Below are 20892 nucleotides of genomic sequence, written 5' to 3'. Positions count from 1 at the left end.
TGGATAGTTTTCCTAGCACTGTAAGTTAGTTTATGTTCAATGGATATGTTTGCAAAAGTATGAATTATCTAAGTATAGTTATATAAGATAAAAAAGAAGGATTAATTGGGGCCAATGTTGTGGCATAGTGGGTTATGTCACTGCTAGGGACACCAGCATCCCATGTGGATGCTGGTTCCTGTCCTGGCTGCTCCACTTCCAATCTAGCTTCCTGCTTGTGGTATGGATAAGCAGCAGAAGATGGTCCAAGTATCACCCATCACCCACGTGTGAGAGCTGGATAGATCTCTTTGTTCCTGGCTTCTGTGGAATGAACCAGTGGATGGAAGATCTCTCTCTTACTGTCACTTCCTCTCTCTCCATAACTCTTTCTTTCTTTTTTTTTTTTTTAAGATTTGTTTATTTACTTGAAAGTCAGAGTTACACAGAGAGAGAAGGAGAGGCAGACAGAGAGAGGTCTTCCATCCACTGGTTCACTCCCCAATTGGCCGCAATAGCTGGAGCTGCGCAGATCCAAAGCCAGGAGCTGGGAGCTTACTCCAGGTCTCCCACGTGGGTGCAGAGGCCCAAGGACTTGGGTCATCTTCTACTGCTTTCCCAGGCCATAGCAGAGAGCGGGATTGGAAGTGGAGTAGCCAGGACTCGAACCGGCACCCATATGGGATGCCAACACTGCAGGCAGTGGCTTTACCCACTATGTCACAGCGCTGGCCCAACTCTGGCTTTCAAAGTAAACAAATCTTAAAAAAAAAAGAGAAGGGTTTATCAACATAGACTGCATTGGTGAGAAACAAGTCATGTGTCATACAGTTGAGTTGGGTCTTGAATAATCAATAGAACTTTTTGGTCACAGAAGGATATTTAAAAATGGAATTTTTTTATGCCTGAGAGCTGAAGTAGATACATCAGTCAAGATCTAAAGCTCTGTCTTTGAAATAATAGAGGATATTGTTGGAAAGAAAAAAAACTCAATTTGGGGTTGTGGGGTGAGTTGGTAGGAGGGCATATGATTGCAAAGCTTAGGTTATTAGAGCTTTATCCAGCAGGCATATAAGAGAAAGAGGCATAGAAGCAGCCATTTGTCCTATGATAGTATCAATAACAAAACAGTGCCGCTGATTAACAATGGTAGAGGCCGGCTAATCCTCCACCTGGGGTGCCGGCACCCCAGGTTCTAGTCCCAGTTGGGGCGCTGGATTCTGTCCCGGTTGCTCCTCTTCCAGTCCAGCTCTCTGCTGTGGCCCTGGAAGGCAGAGGAGAATGCCCAAGTGCTTGGGCCCTGCACCCGCATGGGAGACCAGGAGGAAACACCTGGCTCCTGGCTTCGGATTGGAGCACTGCACCAGCCACAGCGCGCCAGCCATAGCAGCCATTTGGGGAGTGAACCAACAGAAGGAAGACCTTTCTCTCTCTCTCTCTCTTTCTCTCTTGCACTAACTCTGCCTGTTTAAAAAAAAAATGGTAGAAATGATCATTCTAGATACTTTGTAAGGTTTATTGAAAAACAATTTCTCAGTCGAATTCTAATCTCTGTTCTCATCTCTGTAGCTTTAAGTAGTCCATTTATAAGTGCTTTGAATATATGTGTGTGTTTGTATGCTTAAAGATTTATTTATTTATTTCAAAGAGTTATAGTTAGAGAAAGGGAGAGATAGAGAGTTCCTCCATTTGCTGGTTAACTCCCCAGATGGCCACAACAGCCAGTGCTGGGCCAGGCGAAAGCTGGGAGCCAGGAGCTTCATTTGGGCCATCTTCTGTTGCTTTTTGCAGGCCATTAGTAAGGAGCTGGATCATCAATGGAGCAGTCAGGACATGAACTGGCACCCATTTGGGATGTCGGGTGTTGCAGGCAGCAGCTTTACCCACTGTGCCTCAATGTCAGCCCCAAAGGTGCTATTGAATATATTTTACAGGCTAACAGTTGTATGCTACAGACTTAGTCATTATATGATCAATTCAAGCATTGCTGATACATATTCAATGTTTAATATTTTAATGTCAGAGTTAAAATTTTGTCTTTAAAGTTTTCAGGCAACTATAAAAGTAAGGGAAACCTTTAGGTTTGGTCCTCTACATAGAGCAACCATTCTTTCTTGAATCTGTAGTGTCTGAAAAAGGAAAATTACTGTAAAGGACTGATGACCTTACTGTAAAAGCCTTGGTAATCGTTAGGGCTATTCATTTGCATATTAGGAATTAAATGTGGAATGGTCTATATATTTTAAAAAAGTATTTTTTTTATAAACTGAAGTCCTAATAAGAGAATGTAAGCAACAAAACAACAGTCAATTCACTTTAAAACATTTCTGAGAAAATCATTAAAGATCCTTGTATTTTTCTTTTCTATGACTTCAGCTTATAAATAATCTCATCATAGATCTGATTGAGATCTTAAAGCATCCTCAGAAACCACTAGTAGTCAAACAACACAAATGGTAATTTCAAAAGAAATCATGAAATCTATTTTTTTTTTTTTTTTGACAGGCAGAGTTAGACAGAGAGAGACAGAGAGAAAGGTCTTCCTTTTTCCGTTGGTTCACCCCACAAGTGTACCGATCTGAAGCCAGGAGCCAGGTACTTCCTCCTGGTTCCCTTGTTGGTACAAGGCCCAAGGACCTGGGCCATCCTCCACTGCACTCCCGGGCCACAGCAGAGAGCTGGACTGGAAGAGGAGTGACCGGGACAGAATCCAGCACCCTGACCGGGGCTAGAACCTGGGTGCTGGCGCAGCAGGTGGAGGATTAGCCTAATGAGCCACAGTGCTGGCCCTATTTGTTTTTCAACATCTTTTCATAAGCAAACGTGACTAGCAACATTTGGAAACCCTGAATGATTTTCTTATTTGATGGAAAATAGAATTAAAATTAAAGTACACAGCAAGACAAAATTAATACACATGAATCATGTATAAAGAACTATTAGATCATCAATAACTCCTCCTTGCATTTAAGGAATAATGGAGAGATATTAAGGAAGTCACTTCATTCCTTAGCATTCTTATCTCAAGGTAAAATAAAAAAGTGGAATTACATGAACCATGAGGCCCCTTTTAGCTCTATTATTCTACAAGTCCATACAGGATGAAAATAAATGTTATGTAAACATACACAGAGTAGTAACAAAGCACAACCATTTCATTATAGCAATGAATACTCAGGAAATGTATAAAGAGACAACATTTCCTGAGTATAGCATTCCTGAGTTTAGCATTCCTGAGACAGGATATATATAAAAATTATAATTCCAGCCTCAATATAAGAGAGCATAAGATATATAACTTATAGATTAAAAATGGTTTTGGAAGAAACAAAGATAAAACAATGGTATACTTTAAATTTATACTTATTTACTTATTTTATTTTTGTTATTTATCTATGCATCAGACAAATACCTATTAAGCAAATGTGTGTATATGATACTGTTGAAATATTAAATTAGTGGTTTTGTAATTATCAGATTTCAATGGCATCATCTTTGCACAACCATAAGCAAACTTATGAATTGTACTTAATGAAAACTTGTGTCTGAGTTGATGGATGCCTCCCCTTCACTGTAATCTCTATAGATGGAGTTATCTTTCTCACATTCTGACTGTCTGTTTTAAATCATAATAAATATCTTTCAGATAAAGTTCTGAATCAAAATTGAGATTATTATAGTGTGATTCTTAAATTTTTTTTTTAAAAATTCTGTCCATCTGTATGATACCCTACGTAGCATTCTGGATTTAAACAGTATATCATTCATGACAGTGTTGCAAAGTAACTCTCAGTATCTCTCTTGAAAGAATGCAGAAGGAAGACTAGCAGTATGGAAATCAAAATTTTTGGGAAAGAGCTCAGTAACACAGCAATCAGAACCATTTCAAACCGTTCCTCCGTACTAAAGAGGAACGAAGTATCATCTAGAAATCCTTAACTTGGTATAAAATATTGTTCTTTATTTAAAAAATAGTGTATATCTATTCAAACAAAATTTGCTATCATTATGATAGGAGCATGAATAATTGAATGTAAGCATGTACAATTTCATCTGAGTTGATGATGCACTACGTGAATATAGACTAAAAGTGTGCTAGTAACAGGAAACTTTCTGAACTCCAGTGAATAATGAGTTAAAGAATGGCATGCGGTTTCAGTTTTCGTGTCAGGGAGGCCATGGGCTTGACATGACAATGCTATGTATTGAAATTATAGGAAAAATCTAGAAATATTACTGAAATAAATATGCTGCTTCATGAACTATGCCAGTACTAAACATTTGATTCCATAATTTGTTAACCATGTGCCCAAAAAAACTGACTTGCTTAAAGAAAATTATAAATTAAAATCCTAAAGTTTAACATGAGAAAGAAAAATGAATTGCAAATAGAAATCAATAAAAACCCATGAACTTTCTTTTACACAATTGACCATTTAGATATGTGTATGCATATCCATTCCTGTTTGTGAGTGTGGCTGCCCAAGTTGTTAAGGTTTGTACACTAAGATGATTTGTTTTTTGTGCCTTTCATTTATGGCTACATTGAAATAAGGTGATATAGAAAGAGACAAAGAACAGAAATAAAAATAATAAATACAGAAAACACATTTTATTAGGTGACGTTAACACATATTTAAGCACTGAAGAGTGAACTCTTAGAAGTTAATGGAGTTTTTTTTTAATATTTGTAGATTGTCACTAATAGCTCATTACAAATAACTTTAAAACATGGAAGGAAAATTACAGTCTATCCTAATAGGCACCATAAATTCGCATTATTGCCACATACATATTCCAGTGAGTGTATCAATTTATTTGAAAAAAGTATATTAACAACAACAAAACCAGATAACTAAATAAATAATCCTTTCATTAGTCCCTGATTTCTGCCATACTAATCCTTTGGTGAATCATCAAGGGGAGTAAATTATTCATTATAAATTTCAAAGCAGAGCCTCCATTGTAAAAGCTCTGCCACTGGTCCTGCTTGGAACTGACATCAGAGCATTTGTGGCAATCTCTAATACTGCAATAAAATAGAAGGTGAGAGGCAATCACAGAGAATAGGTCTCTAGAAGGAACGGAGCTCTGGGAGCTCTATCCCACCTGAGTGAGGCGTGTAAGTATTATTATTAATATACTGAATTACACTAGGAAAGAAAAGGATTAACTACGAAGTTGCATACAAATGTCAGCCAAGGCTTTAAAAACAGAAACTATTGTTCTGTTTCAGATGAAGCATCTGGAAAGTTGTTTTTTTTTTCCTTTTTTAAAAAATTTTTTTGACAGGCAGAGTGGACAGTGAGAGAGACAGAGAGAGGTCTTCCTTTTTCCGTTGGTTCATCCCCCAATGGCCGCTGCAGCTGGCACACTGTGCTGATCTGAAGCCATGAGCCAGGTGCTTCTCCTGGTCTCCCATGTGGGTGCAGGGCCCAAGGACTTGGGCCATCCTCCACTGCACTCCCAGGCCACAGCAAAGAGCTGGCCTGGAAGAGAAGCAACTGGGACAGAATCCGGAGCCCCGACCGGGACTAGAACCCGGGGTGCCGGCGCCAGGATTAGCCTATTGAGCCGCAGCGCCGGCCTGGAAAGTTCTTAACAGTAGACCCAACCATAGTCACTATTTTTATGGCATTAACAAAATCAGTTGTAATGTGTTTGAAATATTATCTTAACTGATTTAATTTTATTGAAGTACCATAGTATCAAAATCATCATAATAGTAAATAAAAATTTCTCAAACATACATACACTGCAATAACATTGATTTTTGTGAGTAAATAAGTCATCATTCACCTGAAATTGATGAATATAAAGGATTTCTGGGGCTTGGCATAGTGGGTTAAGCCGCAGCCTGGAATGCCGGCATCCCATATGGGAGCAGGTGCCTTTCCCAGCTGCTTCACTTTTGATCCAGCTCCTTGCTAATGGCCTAGGATATGCAGCAGAAGATGGCTCAAGTGTTCGGGCCCCTGTCTCTCATGTGGGAGATGTGGAAGAAGCTCCTGGCTCCTGGCTTCTGCCTGGCTCAGCTCTGGCCATTATAGTCTTCTGGGGAGTGAACCAGCAGATGGAAGATCTCTGTCTCTCCTCCTCTCTCTGTAACTCTTTCAAATAAATAGGTAAATCTTTGGGGAGGGGGGAAGGATTTCCTCACTGTGCAGAATGCTGAATTCTGTCTTAGCATGACCTAAGGTACCATGCCCAATGCTACTTTTAGTGTTAAATTTACTTCAAGGAGAATTGCCTCTTTAGTACAAACACAGGAATATTGATGGCACTACAGATACAAAACAATACCTATTGTACACCTACAATGTGTTCGGCAACATACTAAGTACTCTTTAAAGTTATCAAATTTAATTTCTACTACTACCCTATGAGGTAAGTGCAATTTTTGTTCTAATATTACTGGTTGGGAACATGATACTAAGAAAGGTCTAATAATTTCTCCAATATTTAATCCAGAATATTTAATCCCACAGTCTGACTCTGGAGCCTGTGGCAGGGACTATTTGGGTGCTGAGTAGGATTTATGTAATCCTAAAGAGAGAGACAAAATCAAAACAGAAAAAAAAGAGGTCCTCAAACATCATCATTATCCACCTTTCCTCGTTTCTTCCAATCCATAATCCCCATCAAAATGAAACATTCAGAAGGCAATCAGAACAGAGTAAAACCCGCAGGGAGAAAGATCAAATGTGGTCAATGTAATGTAGTCTGAATGGGATATAAACCAGTTGGACCAATGCCAGCTAAATCCTATATTTAGTTTACAGGTCCAACATATTTTGTTCATGAAAAGAATCATTTGGCCCAATGCTAAAGGTTTTAAAAATAAGATCCAAAAAGCAATGGCCCTAACCATTCAGCATAATTGCCTTAGCAGTTCCAGCTAGCAGGCAGAAACCTATGTAGGACAGTAGTTATTTATGTGTAAAAACCTGTAGACAAGGCTGACAGTAAAACTGTCTTCAAGTAGGTGTTAATGAGGGCATTCAGGCAGATGAGGTATCAACAAGGTCTAGTTAAGAAGTAGTGAAATTGGGGTCCTATCTTTTTTTAGAGAAGCCAAAGACTGTGAAATTTAGGATCTTTATGGAGTTCACCATTTGAAAGTTGTTTGATGTAGTGGGGAAAAAAGAAAAAGAAAATAAGGCATCTATCTTTGTATTAACATTTAAAAGAAAAGTAAAATAACTGATATATTTCCAGATTACAGATAAAATTGACTCCATTTTTAAAAATGAATGTGAAAAGCATTAAAAACTAATCTCTCACAATGAATCGCTTGATACTCTTTTCTCATAAGGCAAAAATGTACTCTTTTTTATGAAATTCAAAGTTATTGTAAGGATATTGTATTGTTACTCTTAGAACACTAAATATACAACCTATACAGACCAAATATTTCTTTCAAACACCATGGTAGATAGAATTTAACACAATAATTTTCAGGTACATGTGATATCAATGGGTGTAGTTCAGTCCTGTATTACAGTGAATTGGTGAAGATATGATAAATATAATTTGTTTTGTATATAAGAATATCACTTGTTCAAAAATGTGATATCAGAGAGGCACAGTACTTACAGGATAGCCAATGTCTGATGGTTACCAATAAAGCCGAACATAAGTTAATATCCCTGTGAAATATATTTTTATTGAATGTTTTGTTAGGAACTTGATAAAATTACTACATGAGAGAGGATGGTATAACAGAGAGCTTTCAAGACATATTTAATGTTATATCTGTAACATTATTCATTTTGTTAAGGTAATTTGAGCTTTAACCTACACCTGGCAATTGGAAGTGACTTCCCCCTGCCATCCCACCCATCTCCACTCCTCCATCCTGGGAGTTGGCAACACTCTATTTCAAGCTTGTGAATAAACCTGAAAGATTTTTTTTAAATGAAGTGGATGTGGGAAGGAGAGAGTAAAAACTAATATGCTAATTCGAGCACGTATCTGAGAATACTGGCCTAGTATTTGTGAAGGTTGCTCAATCATGGAAATATGGGTGATATTAAACTAATCTATGGATAGGCATTGTGTAGGGTTTCTTAGGAAGAACTATTTGAGAATTAATATAGTGATTCACAAGTTGTTATAAATGTCAGTTACACAGAAAATAAAGGCATGTGGGTGGCTTTTGCTATTGCTATCTATTCTTGCTACATCGTTTTCTTCCATTTAGCCTACCAGTAATCTTTTGGTGCTCTGGTTTAGTAGAGTTCTATTGGGCATACTGTGCTTTTAAAATTTGGTGAATGTTAGAAGACAGCCATCTCTATCGCACAAATATTGTCAATGATGAACAATACTATTTGCCTTGGTTTGTGTCTTGATTTTAAATCATATTAAGTAGCCATTTCACCTTGCAAAAATTTTAATCTAATGTAATTAATAAAAAAAATCAACTACTTACTAACATTTAAAAATGTTTCTTTTGTGTTGTGAAGCCAAGAAGCACCACTCGTATGGTTACTTTGCAACAAATTTGAAATAATAAGCTTGGCACACTACACAGATGGTCAGTGCCTGGTCCATGCACTACCGTGCTCCTCCTCTTGTATCAGCCACAGCTGACCTCACAGACCCATCCTAGTACTCTTTCTCTAGAGACCAGATGCAGTCTCGATGCTGGGAGCAAACTCAGACTCTTATCAGCACAGCACTCAGGGCAACCGTGACCAGTGTGGCATGCCTCTGGAAAGACCTGCACGCTGGTGATCACAAACTTGAGCTACAAATACGGCCTTGCCACTGAGGAATTACAGAGCTTCTGCTGGGTTAATTTCTCCATGTCTCATTTCATTCTAAAAATGTCAGTGACATGTAAATATCTGATGCCATGAATTTCTTGTCAGCAGAACAGGCTATTTTTTTTTTTTTAATGCTAGAATTAGTTTGAGATAACGAACCAACACTATTGGTTGTTAAGCTAGTTTATTCTTCAGGCTAGTGAAAATAATTTTTTCCATTGGGATTCTTTTAGAAAAAGTGTTACCAGTTAGGAATACTGTTTCATTTCTATGCCTTATTTTTAAAATATTTTTGGATTGGTCTTATTAAAATATACAATCATGTTTGAAGTTACATTGAATCTATCTTCCTTTAAATTACATAGAGAATGCTCAGACATTAACATATTAACGTGACTTTAGCTTTTCACATAAATGTAATACCATCAGTTCAGCAAAACTAACCACAATTCTTACATTTTTTGCTACATTTTTCAAATATTATTACAAAGAAAACTCAGATGACTTAAATATTTGAGGACTAAAAGGAGTAAAACTTCAAATCAGATAATTCAAAATTATCAGGAAACGTGCACATATGAAATTTATTCTCAGTATCATACATTCACTGTTTCTACAGAATAGTGTTAAGCTGTTGTTTCCATTTTCAAGTTTACTTTTGTATTGCCTCTAGCATTTAAAAAAAGTTTCATATCTTCTATAAATAATGATGCTTCATGTTGACACAATTTTAAATACAAAATTATTTTTTAAACTATGTTACGAATTAGATCTTTCTTCATTCAGAAAGACACTGATTATTTGTTTTTAAGAATCTAATTGTGTTGCATTTTATTAATTATAGTTAAGAAATATGAAAATGGTAGTAAAAATAAATTTTGGGTGAGTGAATTTAGTACTACTTCAACACGCTGAGACTAAATCAGTACATCAATTCTTAAGGAAACAACCAAAAAATAAAAAAACTATGAAAATATGTGAATTTTCATATTTAGAGATTTCTTAAGAATGCAAGTAGCTTCCATGCTAAATAGAAACATTAAAACATTAAGTTGCTCTATTTAAAAAATTCTTGAATGGACCCTTCAGGATTATTATTCATTTCCAAGTCTAACTGGTATGTAAATTGGGACAAAAAAGCAATTTTCATTGAATATTATAGTCCAAAGAGACAAGTTACACTCCACTGGCTGAATATGTGTGGGGAAAATAGGCCTTAGCATATATATATGGCAACTTGTAGAACATGGGACAGTAATTTTCCTCTAAATCATATATTGGTTCAATCCATAATCTCTATCCATTTATTTTCTGTGCATCAGCATTTTTGCATTAAATTATTCCTAAAAGTTAAAGAAAAGTGTAGTGGTGCTTCAGCCTTTATATAATTAAGATAAAATTTATTGCCATCAACTCAGAAACTGTGAACTGTATATTTCAAGAAACATAACTGAAGTGAGAACACTAGGAATAACAGAAAACCAACTAATTACATCTGTATCTTAACATTAGTTATCTCTTGATTATCTGCACCCATGGAAGGAATTGGCTGTAGAAAATCAAAGATAATCTACTTAGTAGAATTGGGTCCATGGCCTTGTGCTCAGTAGCTGAATTTCTAATTGCCCATGTAACTTACTGCAAATGTGTTGTGAGGATGCCCATCACCAGAAGAGTGGCCACAGACACATAATTTTGTTTCTGGAAGCAATTCCTGGATTGAACAAAGAGAATCAGGAGTTGGCTTTTTTTCCAAGTGTAAGGTTTATGCTAATAAGGTACATTATCACTTCTTAAAATTATTTTGGAGGATTATGGGTATGTCAACATAGATAAGACTACTCCATCCTTATACCATAGCTAAAACTAATACAAAATTTAAAAACAGGAATAATATGGCAGGTGAGACGGTGACTAGGTGAATCATGATGAATTAACCAATAATAAAAAAAGTTCACAGATTATATATGATTCTGTCCAGGGAACTTCACCTTCTAATTCTAAACTGAAATTATGCCTCATATTCAAAAATAATATAAATTTAAATTTTAGAGCATATAAATGCTGTTTGTCTTTAGAACCTAGTCACCTCTGTTTATTTTTGAAAAGGCTAACCTCTAAGTGTAGTCAATTGTAACCATACCAATGAACACAGACCCTATGAATGTGAATGTGAGAACAAACACAGTCTCTTTAAATAAAGTGCCTTTTCTATGTATTACTATGCCACATTTATTACCATTAAAATATATCTCAGACTATGGGGATAAGCTCCATCATCTCTGTTAAAACCTGTTGAATCTCCCCATTTGCATTGGAAACTACTCTATATACCCAAACGTATGGTTTGCATTTTTATCTATAAAAGCAAAGTGATTATTTATTGATAAATGACATGGAATGTCATTTTTTACCTAAGTAGCATTAGACATTTCAAAGATTTTGTCTGAAGGGCAAAAGGATTACACTGCATTTGAATAGACCATGTGACAACACATCCTTAGACTTCACGTATGATATGAAAGGATGATCCCCATTCACAAGATACACAAGGGAAATTATAGCTATACCAGGCAAGAAGAAAAGCAAGGAGGGACGTGGTAAGGGTGTCAGGGAGTATTTGTAGTGGTTTGATGCATGTAAATATTACATCTTATAAATAATTCTTTTCAAATACATCTCTGAAGTTCAGGGGCTGTGTTTAAGAAACGGATTGTAGATGCTTTACATGACTCTATGCCATTTTCTTCAAGACATAAGGAATATGAATTCAAAGAGGAAAAATGGCTTCCAAAATATCCCCTTCTTTCTGTGTCTTATGAAGAAGGATGTCACTTGATGCTGGCAGATGAAGACTGGCCGGGGTGGGGTGGGGATGGGGAGGAGGGGATGTTCAAGTTATATTTGACTGCCAGAATCCCACAAACACATTTTCATCTAAATTATTTTGTCAACAGCCTTGTAGTACCCTTGCTAACCTTATTTGGCACCAGTGCATAATTAGATACACAGGGGTGTGACTCCAATTGAAGGTGTTGGCATTGTAGCACTCTGTGAAAATATTAACTATGAGGTTAACTCCAATTTTCTCTTCTTTAATTAAATGCACATGGTACTAATGAGGTAACCTACTGTTCCTTGATAGCACTAATTAGCTAAGAGGAGAGTACACTCTCACACTGCAATTTAAACCTAAAAATAAGGTTGAAATATGCTAATTGCAGGCAATTTAAAACAGTACAAGTTGAAGAACTAGTCATAATAAGAGAAACTGACTGCTTTACAGCTAGGCAGCTGTAACTTTGGTTAAAATCAAAACAAGCCACACCATCTTTGGACAGCCATTTAACAAGGTCATAAGCATCCTTAAAAAATGAAATGCTACTCCATACCATAACAATGAACCACAATAACAAAATAAAAGCCTCAGATAGACACTCATCCACAAAACCAAAAACAAGTGAGTGTCACAGAACTCCAAATTTGTCATGACACTATTTCTATTTAATACTAAAAATTAAGCTCTATAAATAAACAAAATCATCTAAGTCTTGCAGGAGCACCCAATATTAAATGAAGAGTGATATTCTGTATCTCCACCATCAGCAAGCAGGCTGAAGAATTGCCATCTGTGCCATCCCACTCAGGGCACAGAAAATTTCAAGACAACTGTGCACAGGTACAATGATAAAAAATATAAAAAGATACCATGGAGTAAGGGATACAGTTGCCAAAACACTTGTGTAAGAAGAGTTTCATTATAAGATTTTCAGAGAAACTCCTGTACGGTTTTGGAGCTTTGGGACTGAGGTAACCTGAGTCTCACTGTGAGAGAATGTTCTTTCTCTTAGCTCAAATGACTCAGATACACACCTTTAATGGTTTCCATAAATGTTTCCCAAATATGACCTTAACTGATAAACATGGAGATAAATTTATATGAGACTCTGAACAATCTTCTGCATCATCAAAAAAATACCATGTTTTGATTGGTTAAAAAAGTGTATTTTCACTATTTTCTGAATCTCTAAAATCCATGGCACATTTATTAACCTGAAACTTTGATTAACCAAAGCACTCACGCCAAATCATTGCTACTACCACAGGGAGACATAATACACATTAAAATGATACTACCATTAATTTACACATAGGGACAAGGGATCAAAAATTGCCCAATGTTGTGGGCTCATAGTGATGTTTTTCTGCCCCTGTTATTTTGCATAACAAATTATGAAATACAACAGTTAAACAATCACAAGCATTGAGCAAGCAATAGAAATAAAGAGTTAAAAAGCAACATTTCTGAAAAGTGAAGGTCAATCTAATCTTAAGTTCACTGAAGAAACACAACTTAGAAGAAAACCAAATAACTTGAAAGGCAAGGGCTTTTAAGTAACTCCCAATTAATAATTCTTGGAATTAAAAGTATGTGAGAATAAACTTTGCACTACCATTAGCCTGTCATCGTATCTTACCGACAGGCTTGGTAAAAGAAATTGTGCTTTGAAAAACCCACCCAGTCTCTTCTCACGGCTGTGCTAAAGGATTCCACGACATACAGAGACAGAATGTTGGCAAAGAGATGCTAACAGAACTCTGCCTGACCATGCTTTAATAGACCCATGAAGCTGCAGGTCTGTAACGGAACAGCAATTCGAATGAAATCAGACAGTCACTTAGAAATGGGTCTCCTGGAGGCAACCTGACATATTTCAGCAAATCATAGGGAAACACAATGTGAATGGATGTTTTAAGTGTTTGCATCTGGTTCAAATAAGCACCAAAGAACCTTTTAACAGTGAAAAGGCCAGGACAATGTACTGGAATGAACTTCAACATTAACTTCAGAAGGAATCTACTCTTTAGTTAAATATGGATCATTGTGATTTTTCTGTTAAAATAATAAAGAGTAAGTCATTTAGTGCTGAAAATAAGAATACTGGCTTTGGAGACAGCCTGCCAGGTTCAGATATTGATCAACACTTAGTGGTGATGTGACCTTGACCAAGATACTTAGCTTCTCTTGGCCTCCCCCTTCAGAAAAGGGTAATAAGTAACACCACAAAAGATTATTAAATACATTACATTGTAAAGTATGTGGGACAGGGCTGGCTGTCATAAACTTATTAATTATTACCTCTCGATTTAATATTTACTAGCAAGAATTACCACTTCAGAAGAGTTTTCAGTATTTTTTCAAGTAAAAAAAATTATGAAAGTCCTACTATTCATAAAAACACTATTACACACTATAAAGAATGCAAAAATTCTCAAGACATTGTACCTGTATTCAAATAGCTTTCAATCTATCAGTAGACTTTATAATACAAGTCAACACCTTTCCTACATGAATGAAGAAATACATTTTTCTCTTTAGAAGTTGCTACAGGAAAGCAAGTAGTTTCATATATGTGTTTGCGTTCAGTGACAAAGTGAAGTGATTTGTTAAAAAGACAGCAGTTTTTGGGGGCAAGCATTGTGGTGTAGCGAGTAAAGCTGCCGCCTGTGACGCCAGCATCCCATGTGGGCGCCAGTTCAAGTCCTGGCTGCTCCACTTCCAATCCAGCTCCCTGCTAATGTGCCTGGGGAAGGCAGCAGAGGATAGCTCAGGTGCTCAGGCCCCTGCACTGGCATGGGAGACCTGGAAGAGTCTTCTGACTCTTGGCTTCAGACTGGTCCAGCTCCTGCTGTTGCTGCAATTTGGTGAGTGAACAAGCATATGCAAGATCTCTCTCTCTCTCTCTCTCTCTCTCTCTCTGTAAAACTCTGCCTTTCAAACAAACTCTTAAAAAATACAACATTTTCTGCATATTTGTTGAATGTATTTTTTTCATAGAAAAGAAAGTATTATACACTGATCTTTCCTAACAAATTGAAATATATTAAATTATAATTTATTTCTTGAGGTTGGCTAAATGGGTGTTCAAAGTTTCCTTTAACATGTTTAAAGCTTTAAAGTCATAGTTGTGGTAAAAATGATATCAGAACAGCATAGATATCTGGACTTTAAAAGTACAAAAATTAAAGGACAAATATTCAGCTAGTCAAGAAATACGGATATTTCGTGTGGTAAAGCAAATCAACTTTTAAACAATAACAATAATAAATGGTGAATTGGCCTTTCTCTCACTGCAACTGTTTTGTTTGTTGGTTTGGTAGTGTATTTTTATGACATTTCTGGTACGTGGTGGAAAAAGGGTGAGCATATTGAATGATGACATTTTCAAGCTGACTGGCAAAGAGTGAGTAAGGCTTTATTATTTGGAAAACAACAACAAACTGAGACAAGAAAGAAAGGGAGGATCCAAAGCATTCAGGATTGTGCCTAAGAGATATGATCATTGTGGTTTGGCAGGAGTACTGTGGAGAAGGGGAGAACTGGGAAGAGATAAGGCTGGGAACTTCAGAACTGTGAAGACTTCTGCTCATCAGATCTGCAAACTTTTCTTATGTCCTCAGGTAAAGAGTGACAAGCAGAGGGCATGCAGTGGTAAGTTTACACTGGAATGACTGGCAGCCCAAGAAGCACAAAGCTTCCCCAGTTACCAATGGCATCAGTAGCAATGGAATGAGAAAACGACAATTTGAGAAGAGGATAACTTCAAAGGATCTGAAGCCTACCTGACTGAGAGAAGGAAGAACTAGGGACCCTGGGAGCAGACTTGAAAGCTCTGGCATTTTTATATTGCCAAAATTTAAGGTTATACACTCATTCCATTTTTCTTGTCCAATGAATCCTAAATTTATAAGAAAGACTAGGTAAACATTAACAAAGAAAATTTAGTGGTAGTCCCTATGTCCTGCAGATATCATAGGTATGTGGATTTCATATTAATCATTTAAAACAACTGACATTATTCAAGTAAGATTTTAAATTAATTTTAAAATAAGATTTTTAAGACTGAAAAATTACCAATGAATTAACAAAGATTGCAGAATATAACAGTGTCAAAGTCATATTTTTCACCCTGTTTTTAGTCAATCCCCTTCTTATTCACTTCAGAAAGCTGCCATCATAACTGGCACTAATTGGCACCCTTGTTAGAAATCTCAGCAGAGAAGCCAAGAATAGAAAGGATATGGACACCTCTCACCCAGAGAGCCAGGCTGTCTCCACAGGTGAGGCTGAAATCAAGGATGGGGCAGGTGACCTGGCTGCTGTCTGTGAGGAGGATTAAACCTACACCTGCTCAATGAGTACACAGACAACTTGACTCTCCAGGGATGTTAATCAAGTGCCTTTTGTGTGTCTAATGTCACTGAAAAAACAAAGGATGTGTATAGTGCTTCTCCAAGTGATGTAGTTATTATATTTTGAAAGGAGTGAAGGCAGCAGTCAAGAGACATTTCTGTATGAGACATTCCTGCAGGGTACTGGCAAACTGTTATATTTTTGCTTACTGGTTGCACACATCTTTGTTGTGTTCAAGAAACTACTTTAAGCTTATTTGGAAAGAAAAAGCAAATCTGAATTTTTCATGAATATCTAATATCCAGAGAGTAGAAGACAAAAGTTTTAACTATATAATATTAATCTAAAGGATGAAACAAAGATTTTTATGTATATATATTGGTACCTCATTTTTGTGGACTATTTATTTTCTTTTTTTTTTCTAAGATTTATTTATTTATTTGAGGCAGAGTTAGAGAGAGAGAGAGAGAGAGAGAGAGAGAGAGAGAGACACCTTCCATCTGCTGGTTCATTCCCTAGATGGATGCAATGACCAAGGCTGGACCAGGCTGAAGCCAGGAGCCAGGAACTTCTTCCAGGTCTCCCACATGGGTGCAGGGGCCCAAGGATCTGGGCCAGTCTCTGCTGCTTTCCCAAGTACATTAGCAGGGAGCTGGATCTAGAGTGGAACAGCCGGACTTGAAGCAGCACCCATGTGGGATGCCGGAGCTTCAGGCTGTGGCTTTAACCCACTGAGCCACAGAGCAAGACCCTTCTGTGGAATATTATAAAACATTACTCACTGGGTAAAGGACTGGCATACCTAATCAAGGAGGTATATACAGACTAACTGGAAAGACAAACATCTGGTTATGGGTATTGCAGGAAGTATGAAGACAAATGTGTGCACAGGAAGCTAGAGGAGCACAGAGGAGGTATAATTATAGATGGCAGACTGAGATGATAAAAGGCTTTTGGACTAAAGGATAAGAAATGGACATTGGCACACAAAGAAAGACTGGGTAGCATTAGATCTAGGGAGGAGGTCAAGTGTTGTGGCATAGTGGGTAAAGCCCATATGGGCACCTGTTCGTGTCCCCACTGTACCACTTCTAATCCAGTTTCCTGCTAACAGTCTGGGAAAAGCCACAGAAAATGGCCCAAGTGCTTGGACCCCTGCCACCCATTGGGAGAGCTCAATGAAGTCTCTGCTCCTGGCTTCTGCCTGGCTCAACCCTGGCCATTGTGGCCTTTTGGGGTATGAACCAGAGGATGGAAGATTTTCTCTCTCTCCTTCACTCTCTCCCTCTTTCTCTCTTTCTCCCTTTCTCTCCTTTTCTTTCCCTCTCTCTGACTTCCTAATAAGTAAATAAATCTTTTTTAAAAAAAGATCAAAGGGAGAAGTACAAGACGGCCTGGAGGTGTATGATCCCCTGATGCTTTCTGAGAACCACAGTCCAGCAAGGCCAGGGAGGAGTTCCAGGGCAGGGAGCATGGCAGGGTGACAGAGAAAGAAGCCAGATCCGCAAGAATCCTCTGTGAAGCACGGTGGAGAATGGCTCCTTATGTGTACACACCCCGCCTTTTCTCTTGAAGGAGAAATGCAGGTCACATACATAAAATATTCCTGATTATTTAAAGTACTATTGTGTGATCCTGAGGTAGTAACGTTGGCCAGTGCAGAATGGGAAATGATTTTCCTTTAAACCTTTAGGATGACAACAAATCACTTCCTTTCCATAAACTTCTCTTTCTCCTCTTCCTTTTAGCCAGTTGCTTTCCTAGAGCTCCTCATGTGTTTTATTCCTTAGTATTCTTTTCCAAAGTCCACAATGCACTAGGAGATATGGTAGTTTGAAGTCAGTTCAGTATCAAAGCACATATTGGAAACTTTTGCTATTGGAAATAGAAAAGTTAACAAATTTTAACTTATCTGAATTGCATTGCCATCAGAGATCAAAAATATAAAACTTTGTGCTACCAATCAAAATGTAAAAAATAAAAATAGTTTAACATAGTACATTTTTATTTTCCAGAAAGTTTTGTAGCAAACTAAATAAAAAGTTTGGAAACCAGATGATCTCAGTTTAATTTTATAAGGCAGCACTAAAAAGAAGTGAAATGAACATGTTAGAATTTGGAGTTTAGAAAAATAGGAATTCTTTGCATTAAATTTAACTGGATATTGCCCCTTTCTTTGCTATTTGGGGCATTCAGCATATAATTTCACAGATGATATATTTTTCTTAATGTGATTTTCAGACTACATCTAATGGAAAAAGCCTGGTTAGGATTAAGAGACATAGTACAGATGTTAAACTACATTTGCATGCAATTATTTCTAAAACAAATGCCAGGGTGCAGAATCTATTGAAATGGCTTTCAGGATGGCTGGCATAACGTATTAAACCAGCTTCTAATCTTTGAGTAAGTCTATATTCTGAGTATTTCAAATTAAGACACTGAGCACAAAATCAACCTTAGATTTTTCACCTTGACTCATTGTCCAAGAATGTGTGGACTTATGGTGTAAGCTCAGAAATTTAAGATAGGCATTTAATGTTTTTAAATCAAAAAGTCTTTTCTTGTTTAATGTAAAAATTTCATTTAACATATCAATTTCAGAAGTTGAAAAAAATTACTACAAAATAATGTCATTGAGGATAACAATATACAGAATAAAACAGTATGGTGACATACTGGATGCACTGTGTAGCATTCAACTTGATTAAGGATTTTTTTTTCTTTCAAAAATCACTGAAAATATTTATAAAGTTAATATTTTTCTTAGTAGAAATCTACATTAGCTGATAGTCTTATACAGATATACTTTGAAGCATCAAGCTAGAAGAAACTCTAATCCAAATTATTTCTGAAGTGCACTGGTCACTACCTCAATCAGGAATATCAAAATAGTGAATGCTAAGTATGAAATGAGGTATTTATCACTCTCCTTATAAAGAGTGCTGTAGTTTCAGATGCACTCACCCTGGATGTCCATGGAATTAGAGAAATGGACAAGGTCTGTACAATAGCTGCCTTTCAGTGATCTTTTTCATGGGAATGCATTTTTGGATTAGGAATTGATTCAATAAGCGAAGCATGAAGTTCCACTGCTATATTTATTATGTATCAAAACAAAACTCTGTATCATACGATTAATTTTTCTCAATTCAGAAAGCACCAGCATCTCTTTACTGTATGCTTTACTCCTTAGGGGGGAGCAAGCCAGATCATGGTCACCCCTAGGAATGTATGACAGGACCAGAGGATGTGGCAAGCTTCTCCTCTGATCCCTGCAGGAGAAGCAGCAGCAGCCCTTGGATTAGCTACTTTTCATCTGCTGTTGGTCTCAGTGGCAGCTCCTTTTCTTGCCAATAATGACAAATGATAAACTCTTTTATGAGGAATAAAGACTGCAAGTTGCATATATATAGAGGAGTTTATATGTTGGAATTTCTGATTATGATTTGGTTCCTTATCAAACTCTTACCCCTCTTGACTTTGATGTGAGATGGAGAGAGAGGACCAATTATTTAAAAAGTAGCATTCTCTCCAATAGAAAATCTCTTGCCATTTGACATAAAAATTCTTATGATGCCAAGCAGTGTCTCACTGCTTTCCCATGAAAAGTTTATTCTACATACTGCTGGGCAAATATCTAACTTTATTACCAAGTCCTATTGTTAATTCAATAGTACTTCTAGTTGGTGGGGATGATGAGTTACAGGAAACAAGGGAATAAAGGAGTCAGTGTCTTTGCAACAGAATTTTCTCATGGCAACGGTGATGGAAACCTCCACACACCTTCTGCATTCATCCTTTGCTCTGAGAACCATGCTATATACCAACAAGTTAGTAGACCTGGATTCCATTTAAGGAAGACATCCGAGGACAAGTAGTATTCACACTTATCCCCATGTCATCCTCCTTATTCTGATCGCATTTCACAAATGCAAAATTTTTGACATATTCTGAACAGCAATTAAGAGGCTGTAAACTATCAGTGATAGAAGGTTAAGGCACTTAAAATAAGGTTAAGAGGCTTACAAAAGGTAAAATAAAAAAACACAAAAACTAGATTCCATGAGATAAAATTATTACTCTTTTTTTTAAAATAGATCATTATAAAAAATTAAAAGAGGGAATAAGAGAGAAAGGAGGAGGAGGGGTGGGAGTGTGGGCAGGAGGGAGTGTAGGGTGGGAGATACACTATGTTCCTAAATCTGTATATATGAAATACATGAAATTTGTATACCTTAAATTAAGAAAATTATTAAAAATGTAATACAATTTCTCAAAAAATGTATTTCTTGAGGGTTTATAATGATGGAAAGCTAAGCTGAGTTCTGAGTGAGCAATGATAAGAGATCAAAAGCTCCCATCGTAATCACTGCATGTCACAATCAATGAAGAGCAGTTCAATGCCAGCATCAACTCAAACTTTCAGAAAACCATCACGACTCTCTACATGCCAAGATAGTATACAACTGTCTTTTCAAGTATAGGAAAGAGCATACTAGGAAAGAAAATAGCAAATTTTAAAATAATGTCACTATTAAAATTACTCATTTCTAAGCAAGGACCAAGTTTCATTACCCAATAGCTGTTCTCAAGGATGAAGCTAATTTACATTTAAAATAGGAGTAGTCTACTCTGTAAAAGCACAATGGTAAACACACCAATTTGACAATTACATTAATATGAGTATTTGCATAATCTGTCTTCCACACCTGTTCTTAATTTGAAGCAGCTGCAGGACAAATCACATTACACCAATCTGGGTATGTGGATGGTCCAAACGGTATTGCATGCATCTAATGTTTTGAAGATATTTTATTTCTTCAATGTTTTGTAACTTAAAAAAATTAGTAAAAGCTTTGTTGAAGCCATATACAACATTTATTTGAGTAATATCAATTAGAAAAAAGTATATTACTAAATAATGCTACCTCTTCTATTTTTAGC

At 36.7% G+C, this 20892-nt stretch overlaps 1 protein-coding gene across 28 annotated transcripts in view; it reads right to left on the bottom strand.

Annotated features, from left to right (window-relative positions):
• FOXP2 (forkhead box P2) overlaps positions 1 to 20892 on the bottom strand; it is a 660955-nt gene that overhangs the window by 122193 nt on the left and 517870 nt on the right. For 16 of the 28 annotated variants that reach the window (XM_070069853.1, XM_070069849.1, XM_017342624.3 and 13 more), the window contains one exon: positions 10390 to 10464. Coding sequence is in view for 12 of the 16 variants with exons in the window: in XM_017342624.3 (XP_017198113.1) it covers positions 10390 to 10464 (75 nt within the window). In the remaining 4 variants the exon portion in view is untranslated. 28 annotated transcript variants of the gene reach the window in all.

This window comes from Oryctolagus cuniculus, chromosome 3, assembly GCF_964237555.1.
Source record: "Oryctolagus cuniculus chromosome 3, mOryCun1.1, whole genome shotgun sequence".
In the NCBI taxonomy this organism is placed as follows: domain Eukaryota; kingdom Metazoa; phylum Chordata; class Mammalia; order Lagomorpha; family Leporidae; genus Oryctolagus; species Oryctolagus cuniculus.
Note: the sequence above shows the minus strand (reverse complement) of the source record. Positions and strands in the feature narration are given on the sequence as shown.